This window comes from Oncorhynchus tshawytscha, linkage group LG04, assembly GCF_018296145.1.
Source record: "Oncorhynchus tshawytscha isolate Ot180627B linkage group LG04, Otsh_v2.0, whole genome shotgun sequence".
NCBI classification, from domain to species: Eukaryota; Metazoa; Chordata; class Actinopteri; order Salmoniformes; family Salmonidae; genus Oncorhynchus; species Oncorhynchus tshawytscha.
Window position 1 is genome coordinate 41,706,165 of NC_056432.1, and position 25,032 is coordinate 41,731,196.

At 44.4% G+C, this 25,032-nt stretch overlaps 1 protein-coding gene across 2 annotated transcripts; it reads right to left on the reverse strand.

Annotated features, from left to right (window-relative positions):
- Positions 1-558: 558 nt before the first annotated feature.
- On the reverse strand, positions 559-23,044 carry nim1ka (NIM1 serine/threonine protein kinase a). 2 transcript variants are annotated; one of them, XM_024418148.1, is made up of 8 exons: positions 22,698-23,044; positions 12,884-12,975; positions 9,785-9,847; positions 9,314-9,613; positions 9,073-9,185; positions 3,002-3,123; positions 2,669-2,815; positions 559-2,479 (listed from the first exon to the last, which is right to left on the reverse strand). In XM_024418148.1, exons 4-8 carry the CDS (start codon positions 9,526-9,528, stop codon positions 1,724-1,726), a joined length of 1,353 nt encoding a protein of 450 aa, XP_024273916.1. In that variant the 5' UTR covers positions 9,529-9,613; positions 9,785-9,847; positions 12,884-12,975; positions 22,698-23,044; the 3' UTR covers positions 559-1,723. The 2 variants fall into 2 exon arrangements, with proteins under 2 accessions (XP_024273916.1, XP_024273917.1); XM_024418149.1 differs by lacking the exon at positions 9,785-9,847.
- Positions 23,045-25,032: the final 1,988 nt, after the last annotated feature.

Here is a 25,032-nt window from a genome sequence, read left to right on the forward strand (position 1 = left end):
GCTTCTGCTACTCTCTGTTTATAATCTATGCATAGTCACTTTAACTCTACCTACATGTACATATTACCTCGACTAACCAGCACCCCCTGTATATAGCCTTGCTTATTTTTTACTGCTGCTGTTTAATTATGTTACTTTTATATATATATATATAGACTCTATATATATATATATATATATATATATCTTTTAAAAATGTATTTTTATTAACTTCTTAAAGCATTGTTGGTTAAGGGCTTGTAAGTAAGCATTTCACTGTAATACCTGTTGTATTCGGTGCATGTGACAAATACAATTTGATTTGATACTGTACATTAGGCAAACACATCATGCCTCCCTTCAGTTTCATCCACAGCTTAGAGACTACATATGCCGATAAGCCTGATGTGTAGGCTAGTTACTGTTTCTGTATTGTAAGTAAGACATTAGGGTTGTTTCTTATCAGATACAGTCACCATTTATTGTCCATAATATAAACCCATTAACCCTAGATGAGAAAAATATGTTTTGCAATGAACATTGACATGTGAAGTTTATCAAAACATTACAGGACAACAAAGTATTTCAGCATTTTATTTAATATTTTGAAAAGATATATTGGGCAGTAATATGGCATCATAACAATTGAAAATCAAATTATTGGCGTTGACAGGTAAGGTGTACAAATAACTGTCAACCCAACCGGGCCAATGTGTTCCTGTCAACCAGTTACCTGCTGATATCTAGCCTGGTCCCAGATCTGTTTGTGCTCTTGCCAAGTCCATTGCTTATTGTCAAGCCAAACATGTTTTGCATGACAAGGAGTGACAAGGAGTTAGCATGATAGCACAAAAAGCAAAAACAGACTGGCTCTCAGGCTAAGAGATATAGACATCCCAAACCTCTCCTTGAGTACCCCCAGCCACCCCAGTTATTTTATGTATTCCAGAACTAGCACTGCTGATTCAACAAATGAAGGGTTTGATGATTAAGTAATCATTTGAATCAGCTATGCTAGTTCTGAAATACATCAAAGAAGAAGTGGACTGGCTGGGGCTACTCAAGGATAAGTTGGGGAAGCACTGTGATAGGATATCATACGCAAAATGAATAAAAATAACATGCATTTATGAAATAGGAGATGAAAATGTCTAGAATCATGATGGCATGTAACTGGAAAAAAAATGTCTCTCAAAAACAGTGCAATAAAACATTCGAGAGATAATCACCTCCTGATTTCTAATTCAGATCATCAGATTCTTCTTTCTCATTAGCCTGGATGCTTGACTCTTTCAGCATTCCACAATGCTACATCTGGTTTTACCAAGCCTCAGACGCTATAAACCAGAGTTGTATAGGATTTATTGCTGCTTGAGGTCATATGAATATACGTATGTGTTAACAGTATATCACTTTGGAGAAAAGCGTCTGCTGGATGACCGTATGAACAATTTTAGCCTTGTCTGGTAAGATAAAGTCGAAGAAGACAGGCACCCAGGCTAAAGTATATTCACACAGAGACTGATATAAAAATAAAACAAATCCTAACATCAATCCCAACTTTTGGATTTCAATTTTTTTTAAATTATCAGTGGTTAACATTTTGTCGATAAACATTCAAGACAGAAGTTGTACTGATTTAAAATTCACCACCTCATTCCTCATTCACAGTCACAGAAATGTTTACTCTATTGACAAAAAAAAACTACAACAAAAGTTCAACTATAGGAGCGAAGGCTTTTCGTCACAGAATCACACAGAGCTTGGAGGTGTGCCGTAAGCTGTGGTACGCCTTTAGCCGGTCCTTTTTACTCACGGTGGACCCGACCACATGTGTAACCACAGGCATGCTCTCCACCGCCCGCCTCTTGTGCGCACGGTGCAACAGAATCCTATAAACGCCCGTAACAGAACTCCTACAGTCCTTCCCCTGATTATTTAAGATATGCTCCGGGGTGATCCCTAGTATCTCCAGCGCCTCCCTCACCTCCGCCTCATCTTCCTCCAACTCTGAAGGCGTGCTCTCGGCCAGATAGGACGGGTCCAGTTTAAAGGGCTCCATGGCCCGAGGGAAGTCTATAGGCAGCAGCCACTCACAGCCCATCATCTGCTCCACACTGCAGCGGTCTGAGGGCTGGGGCTGGAGGATGCCTCTGATCAGCCTCTGGCAAGGCTCCTGTACCCAGGAGGGCAGCACATAGGCCCCCTCTAGAATGCAGCGCTTCAGTTTGGCCACCGTGTCCGCCCTGAAGGGCATGGTTCCTGTCACCATGAAGAACAGCATGACGCCCAGGGCCCAGATGTCTACGAAGACACCTAGGTAGTGTTCGTCCCTGAAGAGTTCAGGCGCGGCGTAGGGCGGGGAGCCGCAGAACGTGTTGAGGGTCTCATCGCGGCGACTCAGCGTGCTGAAGCCGAAGTCTCCCACCTTGACGCAGGTGCTGCAGGTGTAGAACACGTTCTCTGCCTTCAGGTCACGGTGGATGATGCTGTTGTCATGCTGTGGGGTGGGTCAAAGATTTATCTGGTTAACATACCGATATGTACCTTAACTACATCTCATACTCTTTAAATTACATTCAATGTTGCACAACGGAAAAGAAAAGAGACTGCATAATATTTATTTGGGTGGGCTCTGATGATTACACTGAAAAGTGTATGTAAGCAAGACTTCAGCCCTGAGCCATACCATGTGTTTGACAGCCGAGAGGATCTGAGAGAAGACGATCTTGCTGTCGATGTCCGACAGTTTCCCCTCCATGCTAATCTTGGTGTAGAGCTCTCCTCCACCAGCATACTCCATCACCAGGTGTAACCGTGACAATGTCTCCACCACCTGTCACCCGGCAGGAAGGCAGAGAGAGGATGGTCAAGTTGTCTTCTGATAAACTCTGTTTAAGTGCATTGCAGTGATGATCTTAGCTTCTGACGAGGCTTTGTGTAACTCATTCCTTATCAACAGTGTGTGTGTGTGTGTGTGTGTGTGTGTGTGTGTGTGTGTGTGTGTGTGTGTGTGTCCGACCTCGTAGAGACGTATGATGTTGGGGTGGTGTAGTCTCTCCATGCTGGAGATCTCTCTGGACAGTAGCCTCTGGGTCTTCTGGTCCAGCTTGGTCTTATCCAGGATCTTAATGGCCACCTTGTCTGAAGGAGAACAGACAGAGGGACATGTTCATGAAACATAGAAGTTAGTACCAAAAAGAAGAGGCTGAGAGAAGGAGTAAGGCTATTTTAGCTTTTGGTGTTTTATTCTCTATTGAAAAGACTGTGCAATACTTTGTCGATGTCAACACACACTTCATTAGCATATCTGTATGCATAAGCAAGTTATGTGGCCGATGAAATGAGTGCATTCTACATTCTATTCCAAGCTAGGTGGCTTTCTCAAGTATGATGTCATAATAAGGACTGACATTTTTCATACTTTTCGGTTTCATTCTGTCACTATGATAATGGGATATTTATATTCAATATCAGTTGTGGAATGTGGTTCAATATTCTGGGAAATGCCCAAGTCCTGACTTAACACTTGTGGCAAGAGGATGTGCTTTACAGCGATCTACCCAAAGTGATTCAAAACGCATAGCTAGCTAGCCTATCCAAAGGCGACTATCTGCAGATTTTTCTCAAAGTAGCTTGCTTGTTCTGCAGCATTGGCCATCAGTGTGTGCTTGGTGCTAGCTTCCTTTACTGCAGGAATCAGGAGAACCTGCAGGAGTTGGCTGAATATGAGCCAGTCAATGTTGTGGATGTAAGTCCTGAGATGAGGCACGGGAGGAGCTGGATAATGTTGACTTTAACTTTGTGGAACAACTGACCATTGAAAACCTCAAGGAGAGCTATCTTATGTCTGGGGTTCAGCTTATTCCGTTGTCCCCCAGCATTCTCCTTTACCACCACGGCTATAATTGAATGAACAGAATGACATACAACACTCCGCATGGTGCCTTGCAACACAGAAAACAAATCGCAAACTTCCTAACTAAATGTAACACTGCTGGGCATCTCCATCCATTATCTGGGGGTGCACCAGAGCAAGCAGCTAAAGCCTATGACTGTCTCCGGGACCAAATCCCAGGATGTAGTTTTAAAAGAGCTGTAGAAGCCTAGACAAATCTGCAAACAGTTAGATATAGGCTTATGATATTGCTTTCTTGTATGCTATTGTATATTGTCAATTTTCTCTGAGGCAACTAACTAATTTGTTAGAGCTTGATTTTCATGGAAACCCATTTTCTTGATTATAGCCTATTCTAAAACAATCAAATATAAGTATTACTCGTTTCAACAAGTACTTTCTTGAAAAGTCGTATTTGACTATTGATGAGACGACAGGACAGAGCAGAAATAACCGAACGGAAATTATGATCACACATACTGTGTAGGTTGTAGAGAACATAAAGAACATGAAAACATCCAATTGAACCCATTTAGGAGAAGGGTGAAGCTGGTTCAGATTTGGCTTTGGGGAGGATAAGCTCCTCAGAGGAGGAAAGGGAGGAGCATCCTCCTCAGTGAATTTAATACAATTAAAAATAGTGAAACAATAAAAAAAAGTTATCCTTTTTAGAAAAATTCTATACTAAATATACTATATATACAAAAGTATGTGGACACACCTTCAAATTAGTGAATTTGGATATTTCAGCCACACCCGTTGCTGCCTGGTGTATAAAATTGAGCACACCGCCATGCAATCTCCATAGACAAACATTGGCAGTAGAATGGCCTTACTGAAGTGGTCAGTGACTTTCGACGTGGCACCTTCATAGGATGCCACCTTTCCAACAAGTTCATCAAATTTCTGCCCTACTAGAGCTGCCTCGGTCAACTGTAAGTGCTGCTATTGTGAAGTGGAAATGATTTTTATATTTATTTTTATTTCACCTTTATTTAACCAGGTAGACTAGTTGAGAACAAGTTCTCAATTACAACTGCGACCTGGCCAAGATAAAGCAAAGCAGTGCGACACAAACAACAACACAGAGTTACACAAGGAATAAACAAACATACAGTCAATAATACAATAGAAAAAGTCTATATACAGTGTGTACAAATGAGGTAGGATAAGGAAGGTAAGGCAATAAATAGTCTACAGTGGCAAAATAATTACAATATAGCAATTAAACACTGAAGCGATAGATGTGCAGAAGATGAGTGTGCAAGTAGAGATACTGGGGTGCAAAGGAGCAAAATAAATAAAATAAATAACAATATGGGGATGAGGTAGTAGGATGGGCTATTTACATATGGGCTATGTACAGGTGCAGTGATCTGTACCACCATAGAGACTGCCAGAGGTCCGGACAACAGGCCCGCCGATTTGACACGCTGAACTCTGTCTGAGAAGTAGTTGGTGAAACAGGCAAGGCAGTCCTTTGAGAAACCAAGGCTGTTGAGTCTGCTGATAAGAATGTGGTGATTGACAGAGTTGAAAGCCTTGGACAGGTCGATGAAGACAGCTGCACAGTATTGTCTTTTATCGATAGAGGTTATGATATCGTTTAGAACCTTGAGCATGGCTGAGGTGCACCCATGACCAGCTCGGAAACCAGATTGCATAGTGGAGAAGGTACGGTGGGATTCGAAATGGTCAGTGATCTGTTTGTTAACTTGGCTTTCGAAAACCATAGAAAGGCAGGGTAGGATAGATATAAGTCTGTAGCAGTTTGGGTCTAGAGTGTCTCCCCCTTTGAAGAGGGGGATGACCGCGGCAGCTTTCCAAACTTTTGGGATCTCAGACGATACGAAAGAGGTTCAACAGGCTGGTAATAGGGGTTGCAACAATTGCGGTGGATAATTCTAGAAAGAGAGGGTCCAGATTGTCTAGCCCGGTTGATTTGTAGGAATTTTGCAGCTCTTTCAGAACATCAGCTATCTGGATTTGGGTGAAGGAGAAATGGGGGAGGCTTGGGAAAGTTGCTGTGGGGGGTGCAGGGCTGTTGACCGGGGTAGGGATAGCAAGGTGGAAAGCATGGCCAGCCATAGAGAATTGTATTGAAATCATCAATTATCGTGGATTTATCGGTGGTGACAGTGTTTCCTAGCCTCAGTGCAGTGGGCAGCTGGGAGGAGGTGCTCTTATTCTCCATGGACTTTACGGTGTCCCAGAACTTTTTGGAGTTTGTGCTACAGGATGCAAATTTCTGTTTGAAAAAGCTAGACTATGCTTTCCTAACTGCCTGTGTATATTGGTTCCTAACTTCCCCGAAAAGTTGCATATCGCGGGGGCTATTTGATGCTAATCCAGTACGCCACAGGATGTTTTTGTGTTGGTCAAGGGCAGTCAGGTCTGGAGTGAAACCAGGTCTATATCTGTTCCTAGTTCTAAATATTTTGAATGGGGCATGCTTATTTAAGATGGTGAGGAAAGCACTTTTAAAGAATAACCAGGTATCCTCTACTGACAGAATGAGGTCAATATCCTTCCAGGATACCCGGGCCAGGTCGATTAGACCCATTAGGGACGCAGGCAATGAGACAGTGATCGCTGAGATCCTGGTTGGCCGGGGTGTTAAACATGTCCCAGCATGTCCCAGTTTAGGTCACCTAACAGCATGAGCTCTGAAGATAGATGGGGGGCAATCAATTCACATATGGTGTCCAGGGCACAGCTGGGAGCAGAAGGTGGTCTATAGCAATTGGCAACGGTGAGAGACTTGTTTCTGGAAAGGTGGATTCTTAAAAGTAGAAGCTCAAATTGTTTGGGCACAGACGTCAAGGAGCAACTACGGCTCAGCCGCTAAGTTGTAGGCCACACAACCTCATAGAACGGGACCGCCGAGTGCTGAAGTGCGTAGCGTGTACAAATCGTCTGTCCTCGGTAGCAACACTAACTTCAGCACAAGAGCGGTTCGTCAGGAGCTTCATGAAATGTGTTTCCATAGCCGAACAGCTGCACACAAGCCTAAGATCACCATGCGCAATACCAAGTGTCGGCTGGAGTGGCGTAAAGCTCGCCACCATTGGACTCTGGAGCAGTGGAAATGCGTTCTCTGGAGGGATTAATCACGCTTCACCATCTGGAATCTGGGTCTGGCGGATGCCAAGAGAACTCTACATACCCCAATGCATAGTGCCAACTGTAAAGTTTGGTGGAGGAGGAATAATGGTCTGGGGATTTTTTCATGGTTCGGGCTAGGCCCCTTTTTCCAGTGAAGGGAAATCTTAATGCAAACAGCATAAAATAATATTCAAGACGATTCTGTGCTTACAAATTTGTGGCAACAGTTTGAGGAAGGCCCTTTCCTGTTTCAGCATGACAATGCCTCCATGCACAAAGCGAGGTAAATACAGAAATGGTTTGTCGAGATTGGTGTGGAAGAACTTGACTGGCCTGCACAGAGCCCTGACCTCAACTCCATTGAGTTGGTGGTCAGATGGAACGCCATCTGTGAGCCAGGCCTAAATCGCCCAACATACGTGCCCAACCTTACTAATGTGCTCTCTCTCTCTCGATTTGATTTAATTTGAGAGCTAGCTTTATTTCGATTTTATTTTCTTCTCACTTTCACTTACTTGGCTAGCGAATGCAGCTAGCTAGTTTAGCCGACTCAAACACCTGGCTCTAACAGAGAGGGATGCTATGTTAGCTAGCTGGCTATGGCTATCCAACACTGGAACTCTTCAGGGTAAGGTCAAGGTAAGGTTTTGATTTTATTATTTTATTGCCACCGGGGCTCGCCGGTGTAACTGTTTTATCTGCCGGCACTGTACAGCATGATTGTAGTTGGTTTATTAACATGTTAGTTCTAGTAGCTAGCTATGTTGACTATGACGTTAGCTAATATGGTGACAATGATGTAGGCTGTGTGTGTAGTGGTTAGTGATTATGGTGTGAAGGTTTGGCTTGGAAAAGTTTTGTCACCTGGTCACAGGCACTGAAGTCCACAAGCGAAGGAAAAAGTTGAGAGGAGGAGAGCGAGTAAATGCAAGAAGAAATTACACAACGAGCAACCCTACTATTTATATGTGGCTTCTATGAAAGTGAACTGTGTTTGCGGTGATCAAATCTGATTAACTTTTCTTAAACAGAAGCAAACAGAACAAAACGGGGATAACATACCTGCATTTGTCCAACAGAAACTCTTGTTTGCAACTACTGGACTGATAATTACACCCTAGGTCAGCTAGATACACGAGTGTTCAAGGCGGTATTGAATGTGTCACTGTCTGTCTTTGATTTGTCTCTTGACCTGTGCACCTACGTTGTAAACTTTCATTCATAGGCTAGGATGTATCAACCTCATGATGGGTTCAAGGAAAATTTGAATATCATGTAGTAGCCTAAACCTATCAATGTTACATTGAGCCGGGTGAATGGATTATGAATGACAGTCATCCAATATGTTGTAATAGAAATAAGGCTATGCTCATCTTAAACATCTCTGACCACCCTGACCTCACCTGCAGCACCCATACTTGATATCAATAGCATAAATGAATTAATAATATAGAGGTCCCTAAGCGGTGTGATGGTGCTGAGATATCTAATTGTGCTTTGACATGCATAATTAATTAAGACTGGTATTAGTCTCTCTTTCTGCTCTGCCACAGCTTTCAGTGACAGCCTTTAAAAAAAGCCCCGGAGCTCATTTTGCTTTGTCGGACTAAGCAAGCGATACCACACACGCACACTCACACTACATACAGTCTTTGATGAAGCATGCAGCAATTCCAGCCGTCGCTAGGGAAACACGAGATCTCTAATCAATCCATCTTTTCAAGGGCAGCAGACAAGCTGTCTCGCTGTGGCTGATTCCGACCACAGGCCCAAACCACTGGCTCATTAGCAAACAGCTATCTAAGGATACGTATTATTAGCTCATTGATGAAAACAGCTAGTCAGTCATCACTGTGGTTTGAGACTTTGCTGGAGCAGAGGAGCTGGGATTTTCCGAGAACTATTCAACTCAAGCCAGCATATTTAGTGAAGATTGGCCAGGCCTAAATAGATCTTCTCACTTTTACTGGTCAATGAATTGAATAATTTAAAAGATTCAAAGGTTTAGTGAGCATCTACAGTACAGCAGTACAGTCTGTTATGTTAAACATCAGCTAATGTGTTTGCTGCTTGGCAGGGGTCTTCCTTACCGTTGGTGAGGGCGTGGATCCCCAGTTTGACATGGGAGAAGTTTCCACAGCCGATCTCCCCGCGGACCTTGTAGAAGCCGATACGTCGGCCCACTGTGAGCTCACGGACCACCCTGTCAGTAGGGTTACCAGAGGGGTTGCCAAATAATCATCATTAACAAAGGATCCAGAAAAACAATACATGATAATTAATTTTCTTTCTTGTTGTGTTCTAAGAGAGCGTTGGGCGTCCTGGTTCTACCTGTCGTCCTGGCACATGTCGAGGTTGAGCCTCTCCAGGGGGGTGAGTTGGCGGGCAGGAACCCCCTCATCATCTGTAGCGATGTCTGAGCTGTCCTGGCGGCTCCAGCGGGCATATCTCCTGTCCTGACCGCCTGTACTCCCAGCCCCAGAGCCCCTGGAGCTCCCCACCGTAGCCCCAGCAGGGCCTACCCCAGAGGGGCACACGGCCGTCATCCTACCCAGGATGCCTAGGATGGGGGTAGCTCATGGCTGGAGGGGGTAGCTCATGGCTGGAGGGGGTTCTGATGCAAGGCACCACCTGTGGGAGAACACACAGAACAGAACGTTATCATGAGGGAAATACCCAGAGCCCTGTTCAATCCAGTCTATAAAACCCCTTTTCTGGGCTGCAAAAACACAGACTTCTTTTATTTTATTCATGATCTCATCAAAACCAAACTAAAAGTGAAGAGCAAAGTGTGAATCTCACCTTTATACATAGGGTCCATGTAGAGAACTTTTCTGTTGACCGAATGTCCAGACGACCGCAGATCTAAGCCAGCGAGACAAAACAGAGGCTACTATTCTATTCCTCAAGTGCGTTTCTCCAGACCTTCGATGGACTGCAGTTTGAACACTCCCTTAACCAAGGCGGTTGATGACAGTTTCTGACCCATAGCTCAAGGAAGTTAACCCCAGACCATTTGTAATCCCAACTCTAGATCATTCTTTGAAACAGAGGATGGCTTAGAGTGAACAACAGTTCACCTCAGTCTGCTGGCTCTCTCATTAGTGCAGCTGCGTTTTAATTGGTGCTTTGATTCCCTGAGCTATAAATAGCCCACAGGTGGTGGAGGAGGGGGAGGGAGGAAAGGAATATGGCTGAACGTTAAGGTGCTGCCATGGGGTACTTCCTTAAACACCACACAAAGTTGTCCATCTCTTGGGGCGGCAGGTAGCCTAGTGGTCAATAACCGAATGGTTGTTGAATTGAATCCCTCAGCTGACAAGGTAAAAATCTGTTGTTCTGCCCCTGAACAAGGCAGTTAACCCACTGTTCCCTGGTAGGCTGTCATTGTAAATAAGAATTTGTTGTTAATTAACGGACTTGCCTAGCTAAATAAAGATAAAATGTCAATTGAAACAATGAACTCAGTTGAAACATTAACTTTAACATTCTTCCATTCTCTCGTCTCTTCTCTCTAAAACACTGGTGCAGGGATTAATGAAGACAGTTGCTACATCTTTTAATCCCGGCTTTATTCATTGTGTGTGTGAGCATGTGTGTGTGTGTGTGAGGGTAGTATACAGAATATGTGTCCATACTTGTGGACAAGTGTTAATGTATGTCTGCTTACCTGTGTGAACACTCAAACACACTCACAAACTGATTAGAACATATTTTGTTTTCAGGAGATGATTAGGTGACAAGTGTGTGTGTGTGTGCAGGCGAATTTGTGCACGTGTGTCTGTGCTAGTTCATTCACACGTGTGCATCTGTACTAGTTCATTCACACGTGTGCATCTGTACTAGTTCATTCACACGTGTGCATCTGTACTAGTTCATTCACACGTGTGCATCTGTACGTGTGTGTGATTAGGTGATAACTCCTTGTTCTGAAAGCTCTAACAATGTCCCTGGAGTAGAGGCGGAGGTAGCTTTACACTCATTAATGTGTTTATTATGGATGGTAAAGGGAAACAAGGTTTTCTAACCTAGCACTAACTCACTTAGCACCACTGTCATGTGTCATGTCCAAGGGTCTAACCTATGCTCACAGGGCCAGTTTGTCGGACACAGATTAGCCTTCCCAATTAAGAACTTTTAATTGAGATTCTCCATTGATAATGCTTTTTTAGTCCAAGACTAGGCCTAATCTGTGTCTGGGTAATCTGTGTCTGGGAAATGCCAAACAGATTATAGGGCCCACTTTGTGATTATTAAGAATGAATCACAATGCACTCTTCAGCTGACGTATCAGAGGGATGCACTAACAGACAGAGAGAGAGCGAGAGGAGTAAAGAGGGTTTGAATCTTTGAAGGTGAGCACACTTGAGTTCATCGGTCTGAGAACCCACCCACACTATAATAACCTGTAATGCAGCATGATCCTCTCCATCATAGCAAAGGGTTAGGTCCTTTATCCTCAGCCCAAACACCAGACACACTACTGTTCTCACACAACCACACTGCTCTCTAATACTACACCGATGTATCTCAGACATGACCGGCCAATAGCCATACACCATCACCGACAGACAAACGTCAACAGAGGAGGGACGCCTGCAGGTTTTCAGTCCAATTCTAGGCATTTGCTATCTACATTTGCTTTTCCAGAATATACAACTATAGTACATTTCTACAAATACCGATTGATCGATTCCGCAGCAAGTACCAATCTAAATGTACATAATCATGATCTTATATAAACACCTCATTAAGACACATGATATCTCAAAACAGAATATCCCTCGTCTTGCCAGGAGCTCCCCTATTCAATGTCTATTAAGGGGAAGCAGTGGAGGTGGAGCATAGCAAATCAAAGAGATTCCCCTTTGTGACCTCTCCCATCTGTCCAGCCTTCAAACACCTTTCGGCCTTTCTGTGTCTCTCTAGCATGAATATCTAACGATTGATCTGAGGCCGACTAAAAGGACTCGCCAAGAGAGAAGAGGGCTCCGCTTTTACAGCACAAAGCGAACACTGCTCCGCAAAGTATAATTACGCTATAACAAGCACTGCACCTGCTATAACATCTGCTAAACTGAGCAATAAACTTTGATTTGATATTAGCCATTTATGTGAGCGTGCAGACACACACACAAAGGTGTTGTTTATGAATTGTAATTGGCAGCTGATACACCTGAGTGTATAGAGTACCTAAAAGGTGACCTCAGTAAATCGATGGGCTCCCGAGTGGCACAGTGGTCTAAGGCACTGCAACTCAGCGCAAGAGGCGTCACTACAGTCCCTGGTTCAAATTCAGGCTGTATCACATCCGGCCGTGATTGGGTGTCCCATAGGGCGGCGCACAATTGGCCCAGTGTTGTCCAGGTTTGGCCGGGGGTAAGCCGTCATTGTAAATAAGAATAATTTGTTCTTAACTGACTTGCCTAGTTAAATAAAGGTTCAATAAAATGGGAAATGTTTGTGTGGTTGCTTGGCAATGGACAGTGAGCATATTTGTGTGCATCTCTATTCTGGATTAGGTATTAACTGGTGAATGTGAAGAGAGAGCAGAGCACTGTGTTCACAATTACACATTGCTTCATTGAGTTTAAATCACACACACCACCACAGGAGGTTGGTGGCACCTTAATTGGGGAGGATGGGCTTGTGGTTATGGCTGGAGCGGAACAGGTGGAATGGTATCAAATACATCAAACACATGGTTAGATGCCATTCCATTTGCTCCGTTCCAGCCATTATTATGAGCCGTCCTCCCCTCAGCAGCCTACACTGACACACACACACACACACACACACTAGCTAAATGACGCTACCTTTCTGTATGGTGTAGGCAATATCAAATTAGAACTACATGGTAAAAATACTTATTCACGAGCCTGTAAAAGAGATTCAACTCACCAGTCAAATAGCAGCAGACAGGGGCTAAGGATCCATTAGGATGGTTGGTGGTGGAGGGCTGGTCCAAGCTCTGGTGATCCTCTTCGTTTACTCTGCAATAACAATGGTGAAAACTATAATGGAAGAATCCATCCACAACACGTAACGCAGGTCTGAAGTGCACTCCACTCTCCCTACATGTAGGCTACCAGTTGTATGAGAGGATGTATTTTCCTTGAGAGAAGCACTGGTACTGCAGCTCACAACACCAGGTAGCTTCGGGGAAATGCTTTCTATGAAAGGGATCCTCCTCTTCCTTTGACTAAAACTCTCTCTCACTGTCTCTCTCTCACTCCCACTGTCTTTTTCTCTCTCTCTCTGAATTCTCTCTCTTAGTCTTGATCTGCTTGTGTGTGTGTGTGTGTGTGTGTGTGTGTGTCTGTAATTTCCTCTCTTTTACACACACACACACAGAGGGAGGGAGGGCTCTGGCCACACAAAGCTCCCCTGTGTGATAATTGAGATGTGCGGTTGTGGAGAATAAAGAGCTGAGTGGTGAAAGGACAGGGACAATAGCGGCTGTGGGCCTTAGTAACAGAGAGACAGGCCTCTCTAGAATCTGTGGGACAAACATTTCACATTTCCAAAAAGGACTGACCCAAATCTCCCCACTGCTATAACCCCTCTTGTGCACGCACACGCACACCAGAAATTGTCTCTGGCATTTTCCACACACTGGCTTATTACATTATTTGAGATAATAATAATTTTGCAAGAGAAAAACAAGTGAGACAGGCACTCTGGGCTAAAAATGGACCAGCCCATCTGGCATTTGCCCGAAACACCAGATCACCAGTCCGCCCCTGTACACACACACACACACACACACACACACACAATGTTCCCTTGCTCTGAGTCATGGAGCCCCAGCCAAAGAAACATAATCTGGGCATTTCTACAGGCCTGGTTAGGTACATGAGTGGGTCTGCTTTAAAAGCACACATGGGATGTGATCAGTGCTGTTTTTACAGCTTGGCAAAAAAAAGAAAACCAGCCCTGTCACGGACCAGGATGTCTTGCTCCCAGACAGACTAAAAAACTTCTTTGCTCTCTTTGAGGACAATACAGTGTCACTGACATGGCCCGCTACCAGAACCTGCGGACTCTCCTTCACTGCAGCCGACGTGAGTAAAACATTTAAACGTGTTAACCCTCGCAAGGCTGCAGGCCCAGACGGCTTCCCCAGCCGCGTCCTCAGTGCATGCGCAGACCAGCTGGCTGGTGTGTTTACGGACATATTCAATCAATCCTTATCCATGTCTGCTGTTCCCACATGCTTCAAGAGGGCCACCCATTGTTCCTGTTCCCAAGAAAGCTAAGAGCTAAATGACTACCGCCCCGTAGCACTCACTTCTGTCATCATGAAGTGCTTTGAGAGACTAGTCAAGGATCATATCACCTCCACCCTACCTGACACCCGCTCTAATTTGCTTACCGCCAAAATTAGTCCACAGACGACACAATCGCAAACACACTGTCCTAACCCATCTGGACAAGAGAAATACCTATGTGAGAATGCTGTTCATCGACTACAGCTCAGCATTTAACACCATAGTACCCTCCAAACTCGTCATCAAGCTCGAGACCCTGGGTCTCGACCCCGCCCTGTGCAACTGGGTACTGGACTTCCTGACGGGCCGCCCCCAGGTGGTGAGGGTAGGTAAACAACATCTCCACCCCGCTGATCCTCAACACTGGGGCCCCACAAGGGTGCGTTCTGAGCCCTCTCCTGTACTCCCTGTTCACCCACGACTGCGTGGCCATGCACGCCTCCAACTCAATCATCAAGTTTTCAAACGACACTACAGTGGTGGGCTTGATTACCAACAACGACAAGACGGCCTACAGGGAGGAGGTGAGGACCCTCGGAGTGTGGTGTCAGGAAAATAACCTCACACTCAACGTCAACAAAACAAAGGAGATGATCGTGGACTTCAGGAAACAGCAGAGAGAGCACCCCCCCATCCACATCGACGGGACAGTAGTGGAGAGGGTAGTAAGTTAAGTTCCTCGGCTTACACATCACGGACAAACTGAATTGGTCCACCCACACAGACAGCGTTGTGAAGAAGGCGCAGCAGCGCCTTTTCAACCTCAGGAGGCTGAAGAAATTCGGCTTGTCACCAAAAGCACTCACAAACTTCTACAGATGCACAATCGAGAGCATCCTGGTGGGCTGTATCACCGCCTGGTACGGCAACTGCTCCGCCCATAACCCTAAGGCTCTCCAGAGGGTAGTGAGGTCTGCACAACGCATCAACGGGGGCAAACTACCTGCCCTCCAGGACACCTACACCACCCGATATCACAGGAAGGCCATAAAGATCATCAAGGACAACAACCACCTAAGCCACTGCCTGTTCACCCCGATATCATCCAGAAGGCAAGGTCAGTATAGGTGCATCAAAGCAGGGACCGACAGAATGAAAAACAGCTTCTATCTCAAGGCCATCAGACTGTGAAACAGCCACCACTCACATTGAGTGGCTGCTGCCAACATACTGACTCAACTCCAGCCACTTTAATAATGGAAAAATGGATGTAAAAAATGTATCACTAGCCACTTTAAACAATGCCAATTAATATAATGTTTACATACCCTACATTACTCATCTCATACAGTGGGGCAAAAAAGTATTTAGTCAGCCACCAATTGTGCAAGTTCTCCCACTTAAAAAGATGAGAGAGGCCTGTAATTTTCATCATAGGTACACAACTATGACAGACAAAATGAGGGAAAGAATCCAGAAAATCACATTGTAGGATTTTTAATGAATTTATTTGCAAATTATGGTGGAAAATAAGTATTTAGTCACCTACAAACAAGCAAGATTTCTGGCTCTCACAGACCTACAACTTCTTCTTTAAAAGGCTCATCTGTCCTCCACTCGTTACCTGTATTAATGGCACCTGTTTGAACTTGTTATCAGTATAAAAGACACCTGTCCACAACCTCAAACAGTCACACTCCAAACTCCACTATAGCCAAGACCAAAGAGCTGTCAAAGGACACCAGAAACAAAATTGTAGACCTTCACCAGGCTGGGAAGACTGAATCTTATTAGTAAATGGAAGACATACAAGACCACTGATAATCTCCCTCGATCTGGGGCTCCACGCAAGATCTCACCCCTTGTGGTCAAAATGATCACAAGAATGGTGAGCAAAAATCCCAGAACCACACGGGGGGACCTAGTGAATGACCTGCAGAGAGCTGGGACCAAAGTAACAAAGCCTACCATCAGCAAGGGCATTGAAGATGAAACGTGGCTGGGTCTTTCAGCATGACAATGATCCCAAACACACCGCCCGGGCAACGAAGGAGTGGCTTCGTAAGAAGCATTTCAAGGTCCTGGAGTGGCCTAGCCAGTCTCCAGATCTCAACCCCATAGAAAATCTTTGGAGGGAGTTGAAGGTCTGTGTTGCCCAGCAACAGCCCTAAAACATCACTGCTCTAGAGGAGATCTGCATGGAGGAATGGGCCAAAATACCAGCAACAGTGTGTGAAAACCTTGTGAAGACTTACAGAAAACGTTTGACCTCTGTCATTGCCAACAAAGGGTATATAACAAAGTATTGAGATAAACTTTTGTTATTGACCAAATACTTATTTTCCACCATAATTTGCAAATAAATGCATAAAACAATCCTACAATGTGATTTTCTGGATTTCTTTCCCTCATTTTGTCTGTTGAAGTGTACCTATGATGAAAATTACAGGCCTCTCTCATCTTTTTAAGTGGGAGAACTTGCACAATTGGTGGCTGACTAAATACTTTTTTGCCCCACTGTATGTATATACTGTACTCAATACCATCTACTGCATCTTGCCTATGCTGTTCTGTACCATCACTCATTCATATATCTTTATGTACATATTCTTTATCCCTTTACACTTGTGTGTGTATAAGGTAGTAGTTCTGGAACTGTTAGGTTAGATTACTCGTTGGTTATTACTCCATTGTCGGAACTAGAAGCACAAGCATTTCACTACACTCGCATTAACATCTGCTAACCATGTGTATGTGACAAATAAAATTTTATTTGAGAGTACAGTCGTCCCCTGGGCGGTGTGGTGCCTGGGAGAAGGTCGATCTGGCAGTCATAGTGTCGGTGTGGAGGAAGTGAAGTGGCCCGAGCCTTACTGAAAATCTCCGGAGGTCCTGGTACAGTGCGGGAATAGCGGAGAGGTCCGGAGCAACTTCCGAGCCCACCGGAAGATGTCCCGGGGCGGGCTGTGCTGACTTCAGGCAATGGGAGTGGTAAAAACAGGCTCCGGCCCATGATGGCACCAACAGTACAATCAATAATGGGATAGTGTCACTGGAGCCAAGAGAATCCCAAAACCACGGCATCTGAGGAAACTTATTGTGGGTGACCCGGCCTATAGAGCGTCCGTCCAGTGCTCTAACGTCCATGGGAATGGAGAGGGGCTGAGTGGGGAAGCCCAGCTTGGACACCAGGGTAGCGTCCATAAAACTCTTATTGGAGAGTCAAATGAGTACCCTGAGAGATTACGACAGGTTCCCCCACAGCAGGATGGCATGGAAAGCGGTGCGAGTAAGGGGAGAGGAAAAGTTATCCGTATTGCCCACCAGAGTACTCACCCCTACTAGTGAGCCTGGTCTTTTAGTGGACAGGAGGACATAAAATGACCAGTAGTCCCTCAATATAGGCAACTCGTCGTGTGAAGCCTGTGTAGACGTTCAGCTAGGGACAGCCTTGCTCTGCCTAGTTGCATCCGCTAAGGAAGAGGTGATTCAGCAGACTTCGGAGACTCTCGGGGGAACTCAAGAGTCTTCTCGGCAACGGAGACGTCGGGGACTTCTGGGATGCCTCGGAGACGAGGTGGAATCCTTGGGTGGGTAAGTGTAATCGGATCCCCTCTCCTTCCTGGGTTCCTGTAGCCATCCATTGATCCGGATGGTAAAGATCCGTTGGTAGTTCACGGGCTCCTAGTTCGTCCTTAACCTCCACCGATACTCCGTGCAGGAACGTGTCCAACAGCGATTCTGGGTTCCAAGCACTCTCAGTTGCCAACGTGTGGAAATCCACTGCATAGGTTGCCACACTGCAGGAGTCTTGCTGAATCTGGAGTAACTTCCGGGTAGTCTCTCTCCTGGACCATGGAGAATCGAAAACATTCTTCACCTCTGCCACAAACTCCTCCAACAGTCAGCATACGGCTGACTGTTGTTCCCACACGGCCGTAGCCCAGGCGAGAGCCCTCCAAGACATCGGCGTGATGAGATACGCTATCTTCGAGCAGTCTGAGGGGAAAGAGGAGGGCTGCAGCTCGATGATGAGAGAACACAAATTCCCAACTCTCCAGCAAACGGTTCCAGGGGTGGTAAGCGGAGCTCTCGGGAATCCAGGGTGGCCGGTGAGGCCACGCTGCTAACAACTGGGTCACTGAGGGGCTGGGAGGTTACCGTCGCGGTAGGCTGTCTGACAGACAACCCGCGGATTTGCTCCAGCAAACAATGCAAATAGTTTGGGTAGCCATTTGATTACCTTTTCATAAGTCTTATGGCTTGGGGGAAAAACTGTTGAGAAGCCTTTTGGTCCTAGACTTGGTGCTCCAGTACCGCTTGCCATGCAGTGGTAGAGAGAACAGTTTATGACTGGGGTGGCTGGGGTCGTGCCTTCCAATAGTGGCTTCTTGGGAGTAGACGGTGTTGGAAAGCTGGTCCAAGTCTGCTGGGTCCATCAAGGCTAGTTCGTACTGTCAAGGCTCCGGAAAAGACCCAGATGCAGATTGTTACTTCGAAACTAAAGTGTATTACAAAAACAGGGGGGCAGGCAAACGACAGGTCAAGGGCACGCAGAGGTTAGTAGTCCAGAGCAGAGTCTGAAAGGTACAGAACGGCAGGCAGGTTCAGGATCAGGCTTGATGTAGGCTTGATGAAACAAAACTGTCAACAGACAAACAGAGAACACAGGTATAAATACACTGGGGATAATGAGGAAGATGGGCGACACCTGGAGGGGGGTGGAGACATGCACAAAGACAGGTGAACCAGATCAGGGTGTGACAATACTGGTACTACCAGGCTTGAAGTTAGTCTCAGAAAGTGTCCATCACACAATAAGGTAAATGCCAGACTGTAAAATTAAGCATTACTGACAAATGAACATGGAGATATAATGCATTCGGAAAGTATTCGGACCCCTTGACTTTTTCCACATTTTGTTACACTACAGTCTTATGCTGAAATTGATTAAATAGATTTTTCCCCTCATCAATCTATACACAATACTCCATAATGACAAAGCAAAAACAGGTTTTTAGAAAGTTTTGCTCATTTATTCAAATAAAAAAACTGAAATATCAAATTTACATAAGCATTCTGAACCTTTACTCAGTACTTTGTTGAATCACCTTTGGTAGCGATTACAGCCTTGAGTCTTCTTGGGTATGACGCTACAATCTTGGCACACCTGTATTTGGGGAGTTTCTCCCATTCTTCTATGCAGATCCTCTCAAGCCCTGTCAGGATGGATGGAGAGCGTTGCTGCACAGCTATTTTCAGGTCTCTCCAGAGATGTTCGATTGGGTTCAAGTCCGGGCTCTGGCTGTGCCACTAAAGGACATTCAGAGACCTGTCCCAAAGCCACTCTTGCATTGTCTTGGCTGTGTGCAAAGGGTTATCGGCCTGTTGGAGGGGTACCTTCGCCCCCAGTCTGAGGTCCTGAGCGCTCTGGAGCAAGTTTTCATCAAGGATCTCTCTGTACGTTGCTCTGTTCATCTCTTCCTCGATCCTGACTAGTTTCTCAGTCCCTGCCGCTGAAAAACATCTCCATAGCATGATGCTGCCACCACCATACTTCACCATAGGGATGGTGCCAGGTTTCCTCCAGAAATTACACTTGGCATTCAGGCCAGAGTTCAATTTTGGTTTCATCAGACCAGAGAATCTTGTTTCTCGTGGTCTGGGAGTCCTTTCTGTGCCTTTTAGCAAACTGCAAGCGGGCTGGCATGTGCCTGTTACTGAGGAGTGGCTTCGGTCTGGCCACCCTACCATAAAGGCCTGATTGGTTGGTACTCCCATCTCCACAGAGGAACTCTGGAGCTCTGTCAGAGTGACCATCAGGTTCTTGGTTCCCTCCTTGACCAAGGCCCTTCTCACCCGATTGCTCAGTTTGGTTGGGCGGCAGCTCTAGGAAGTGTCTTGGTGGTTACAAACATATTTCATTTAAGAATGATGGCCACTGTGTTGTTGGGGACCTTCAATGCTGCAGACGGTTTTTGGTACCCTTCCAGATCGACACAATCCTGTCTCGGAGCTCAAAATCAAATCAAAGTTTATTTGTCACGTGCGCCGAATACAACAGGTGTAGACCTTACAGTGATATACTTACTTGCAGGCTATAACAATAATGCAAAAAAGGTATTAGGTGAACAATAGGTAAGTAAAGAAATTAAACAACAGTAAAAAGACAGGCTATATACAGTAGCGAGGCTACATACAGACACCGATTAGTCAGGCTGATTGAGGTAGTATGTACATGTAGATATGGTTAAAGTGACTATGCATATATGATGAACAGAGAGTAGCAGTAGCGTAAAAGAGGGGTTGGTGGGTGGCGGGACACAATGCAGATAGCCCAGTTAGCCAATGTGCGGGAGCACTGGTTGGTCGGCCCAATTGAGGTAGTCTACAGACAATTCCTTCGACCTCATGACTTGGTTTTTGCTCTGACATGCACTGTCAACTGTAGGACCTTATATAGACAGGTGTGTGCCTTTCCAACTCATGTGATTGATGTGATAAAAAATATATATATTTTAGAATAAGTCTGTAACGTAACAAAAGTGGAAAAAGTAAAGGGAGTGTGAATACTTTCCGAATGCACTGTATAGCTTTGGCCTAGTAATCACTCATGGGCCTCCCCACCCTAAGAATGACATTCTGTGAACACTAGGTAAAGAACAGACGATTCAAACAAGAAACCCAGCAGACTTGATTAGACCAATCATATAAAACGCCTTCAGAAGGGAGAGGAGTTTGATTACGTAGATAGCATCAGCAATTTGTCGGTGTAGGCAGAACAACAATCAGGAGAACGAGAGAGAGAGAGAGAGTGCGAGAGAGAGACAGGTTCATCTGATCAGAATAACTCAACTTCAATCAGTGATCACATTGAGTGACCACCGCTCACCAAGATCAAGTAGAGCTGGAAACAGATCAAAGAGAATCTTCCTTTGAGACTAGTTCTAAATAGATCTATCTTACATAGTACAAGGTATGTGTTTTGTGCCCTGTGTGTGACGGGAGATAAAGGAAGCTGTATGAGGAGTGACTTCCAGGTCACACACACACACACACACATCCCCGGGGGTCTGATGAAGTTACCATGACACTGTACAGAAGGAGAGAGGTTGTTTTCACACTGCTGTAAGCACTCGGGGGAACACATGCACACCAACTAAAATGATGGCTTGGACGAGGTATCACCAGTGACTCGATTGATTGTACCAACTCACCGGGCAAGTGCTATCCTATCCATGCCACATCAACAGAAACACATGAGGTGTTAAGGTAGAGAACAGTCCCAGGTCAGTGAGAACAGAGTGAATTATATGATATTCTACATTATATTTAGCCTACACCTGTTCTATTCAACTCTATGCTCTACATCCTAATGAATCTCTTTGGGACATATCTTTCATTTGTAAGCAATTGGCAATGATCTACAAAAGAGAAACAAGAAAAAGTGTTAAGAAGTTATGAGGTGCCTTGACCAGTGACAAGAGCCATTTCCGCTGCATTGCATCTCAATAATCGATTCACTTTCTTGTATTCTCTAATCTGAACACTTTAAAGCAGCTTTTATCTTATAAAAGCCAATTCACGTGTAATGTGCTCCGTGTGATGGAGCATCAAAGGCAAAGGAAACAGACAGTCTGTCTAACAGCCACACAACAGTAGCCTCCCCACATTTGAGTGTTTATAGAATTGTAATGGAAGTGGTCAGAATAATATATTTAGCCCTCAGGCCTAATCACTAAGCATTAGCTCAATGGGATAAGGCATTCCTGAATTTCTCAGACAACCCAGGTTTGATAGCAGGTTAGTTGTGAATTCTGGTTCACATTACAGGGAGCATGGTATAAAGACCTCACAACTAATTTACCCTATCCATCCTACGAAACTAGGCAGCTTTGACTCAGGTATTCCATGCATCATTCTTGACACATCACAGAGACACAGAGAGAGAGACAGAGAGAGAGAGAGATACACCTGTGTGTGGTCTCCCTCCACATTGGTGCTTCAGTCTCTAAACATCTAAACTTTAATGCTCAGTTAATCCCCTTTATCTATAGCAGTGTATCTCAAGTCAATGCTATTACATCACTCCCGACTATAGTAGCCTATAACCAACCTCTGCCCATTTAATCTGTCCACGAGAGAGTACTGCCCACTATGCTACCCCTAGACGTTGCTCATATGATCGATCTGTTGAATTAATAATAGGCCAACACTGTTCTTATAAGTTTCAGTGATGTTCACAACATGTCATGTACCTGGTCTGTTTCAACCACAGCCACAAGGTAGCCTAAACGTGACAATAAAACGACATCGAGAACAGCAAGAACAGAACAGAACAGATTGACACAGGGTAGGCTACAATAACATTCAGGACGTCAGAAGCGGCGTCACCTACAAATAAACATCATGAGAACACAACCATCCAGCAGAATATTGCTATTCATTTTACTTGGCCAGCCTGTCAGCTATGCACAACACATGAAACACCCATGTCGCCTTACCTTTCTGAATTACACGCAGACGCCGATTCAAAAGGCAAAATTACCGACAGAATTTATTCGGAGGACAACTATTTTACCCTGTAGTGTTGCCACTGATGTCAATTGCCACTTTGCTTCGCAACCAGCCAGCTCGCGACAGAGGGAATCCCTTTGAGTGACAGTTTCTTTGGCGAATTAGGTACGGCAGGGTGTGTTATCTGCCTCTCTGTAGCCAATGCATAAATGCGTTTGATGGCCTTGGCTGGAGTCCACCGGCATAGACAGAGGATTCGTTCAGCACCACTGAGCTCTCCGTACACTGAGCTAGTCCTGTCTAAATTCTTTCTGCTTGCGGTTCAATTGTCAGTTCAAACAGGAGGGGGAGCGGGGAAATCCCTGTCTTGTGCCCCAATTTCATCAGATAATGTATTATTTGTGTACATTTTTGCTATATTTTTATTAAACATATTATTTCAGCTGAAAAGTTGAAAGCTTCCAAAGTTTTGAAAATAAAAAGGCCATTCAAGATGGTAAAAGTCTTTGCAGCATCAACAGCCATTATTGATACATCTCTATCTTTTTTGTTGTTGTATTGTACTAAACTGAAACATGTTCTTCTATTTGTTTTGTATTTCATTTGAATAAACCCTGTTTGATATGTAGAAAGAAGAGGAAGGGAAGCGCTACTAAGGTACACAATAGTACATTTTGGTAGACAGAAGGTGGTCTATGGTAAAAGGGGTGAATTGGTCATCAAAAAGAAAGGAGGACCAAGGCACTCTTCTTATGATTAATTAAAATGCCTTTATTTGTAAGGCATGCTCAATAGAAACAAAAGTTTTAAAACCCGACGCGTTTCGGCTGCATGGACTTCGTCAGGGAGTACAAAGAAATAATAAAGTGTCCTCTTTTGAACAGCTTTTGAACAATCGGAAAAGCTGTTGGAAAGAGGACATTGTATTATTTCTTTGTACTCCCTGACGAAGGCCATGCAGCCGAAACGCGTCGGGTTAAAAAAAAAAAAGGTTTCTATTAAACATGCCATACAAATAAAAGCATTTTAATACATTTTATGAAGAGGGCCTTGGTCCTCCTTTCTTCCTGTTTGATATGTCTGGTAAGACCTTTTCCATTCTATTGCTTATAAGCTTTGTTATTATTTTATTGTCACAATTTATTAAACTTGTTGGTTCACAATCAGCAGGGGACTCTCTAGATCTGGTTTCATGTCCTGGTTTTATGTCCTGGTTTTCATGTCCTGGTTTTATTACAATTTAAATAATAGTTTGGTACATGGAACTAGGAAGTACTGATTTTGATTTGTGTGACATGTGTGTTGTCATTTGCGTAAATAGGGGTGGCTACTTTGTCAACAAAATGTTGAATAGAATTCTATGGGAAAGCCATCCATTCCTGGGGCTTTTCTCCATGTGAACATTTTAACAGTATATATTATTTCTTATGTCTTGTCTGTTAATGAACAAAATAATCACCTATAGATTTCATTCATTTGGACTTAACATAATTTAACAAAAAAATATTCCATTCTATTGTTTTGAAAATACATTTTTCTTTTGTTTCTTAGGACCTGCCTAAACAAATGAGTAATGGATTTATTTTTGAGGGTGTCTATTCAATAATGTATTAAAATAGACGCCCACCCACATCTGCACAACACTCCTACCACTCTTCCCTGCACGGGAGGTATTCAAGGCCATATGAAGGGAAGAATGTGGTAAAAATGGGCCAAATAAAATTTCAAGCAAAATACCGTAAATCCTACGTGAAAGCAGTATTGTAGTGTATTTGAGGTTTAAAAGGCTTCGGAAGTTTGTAATTTCCACTTATAGTAGACATTTCAGACTGTATTTTCCCTTATGAAAAATCTATCAACCCCTTAAAAAATTATAACCCACTTAATAATTCACATTTCCTGTTGCTGCAGGATTATCTTCCAGCTGTAGCAAAGTGGCTCAAATTAAGATCCTACACCTGTACCTACTGTAAAATATTGTGGTGGACCTTTGATGTTATGGGCCTATTTTGCTTTCACTGGTCCTGGGGCCAAAAAACCTGGTTGGCGCTGGCAGGAGGCTGAAACGTGGCTGCAAGTATCTTCCAGCACGACCATAACCCCAAGCACGTCAAAATTCACACAAAAAATATGTTAATAGGCCACAAAATCAACTTTTTGCAGTGGCCATCTGTCTCCGGACTCAGTCCCGTGTAACTGGTTTGAAATGGCTAGCTAGCCAGCGGTGCGCTCTACTAACGTTTCAATCGGTGACATCCCTTACTCTGAGACCTCGAAGTAGTTGTTTCCCCTTGGCTCTGCAAAGGCTGTGGCTGTCGTGGA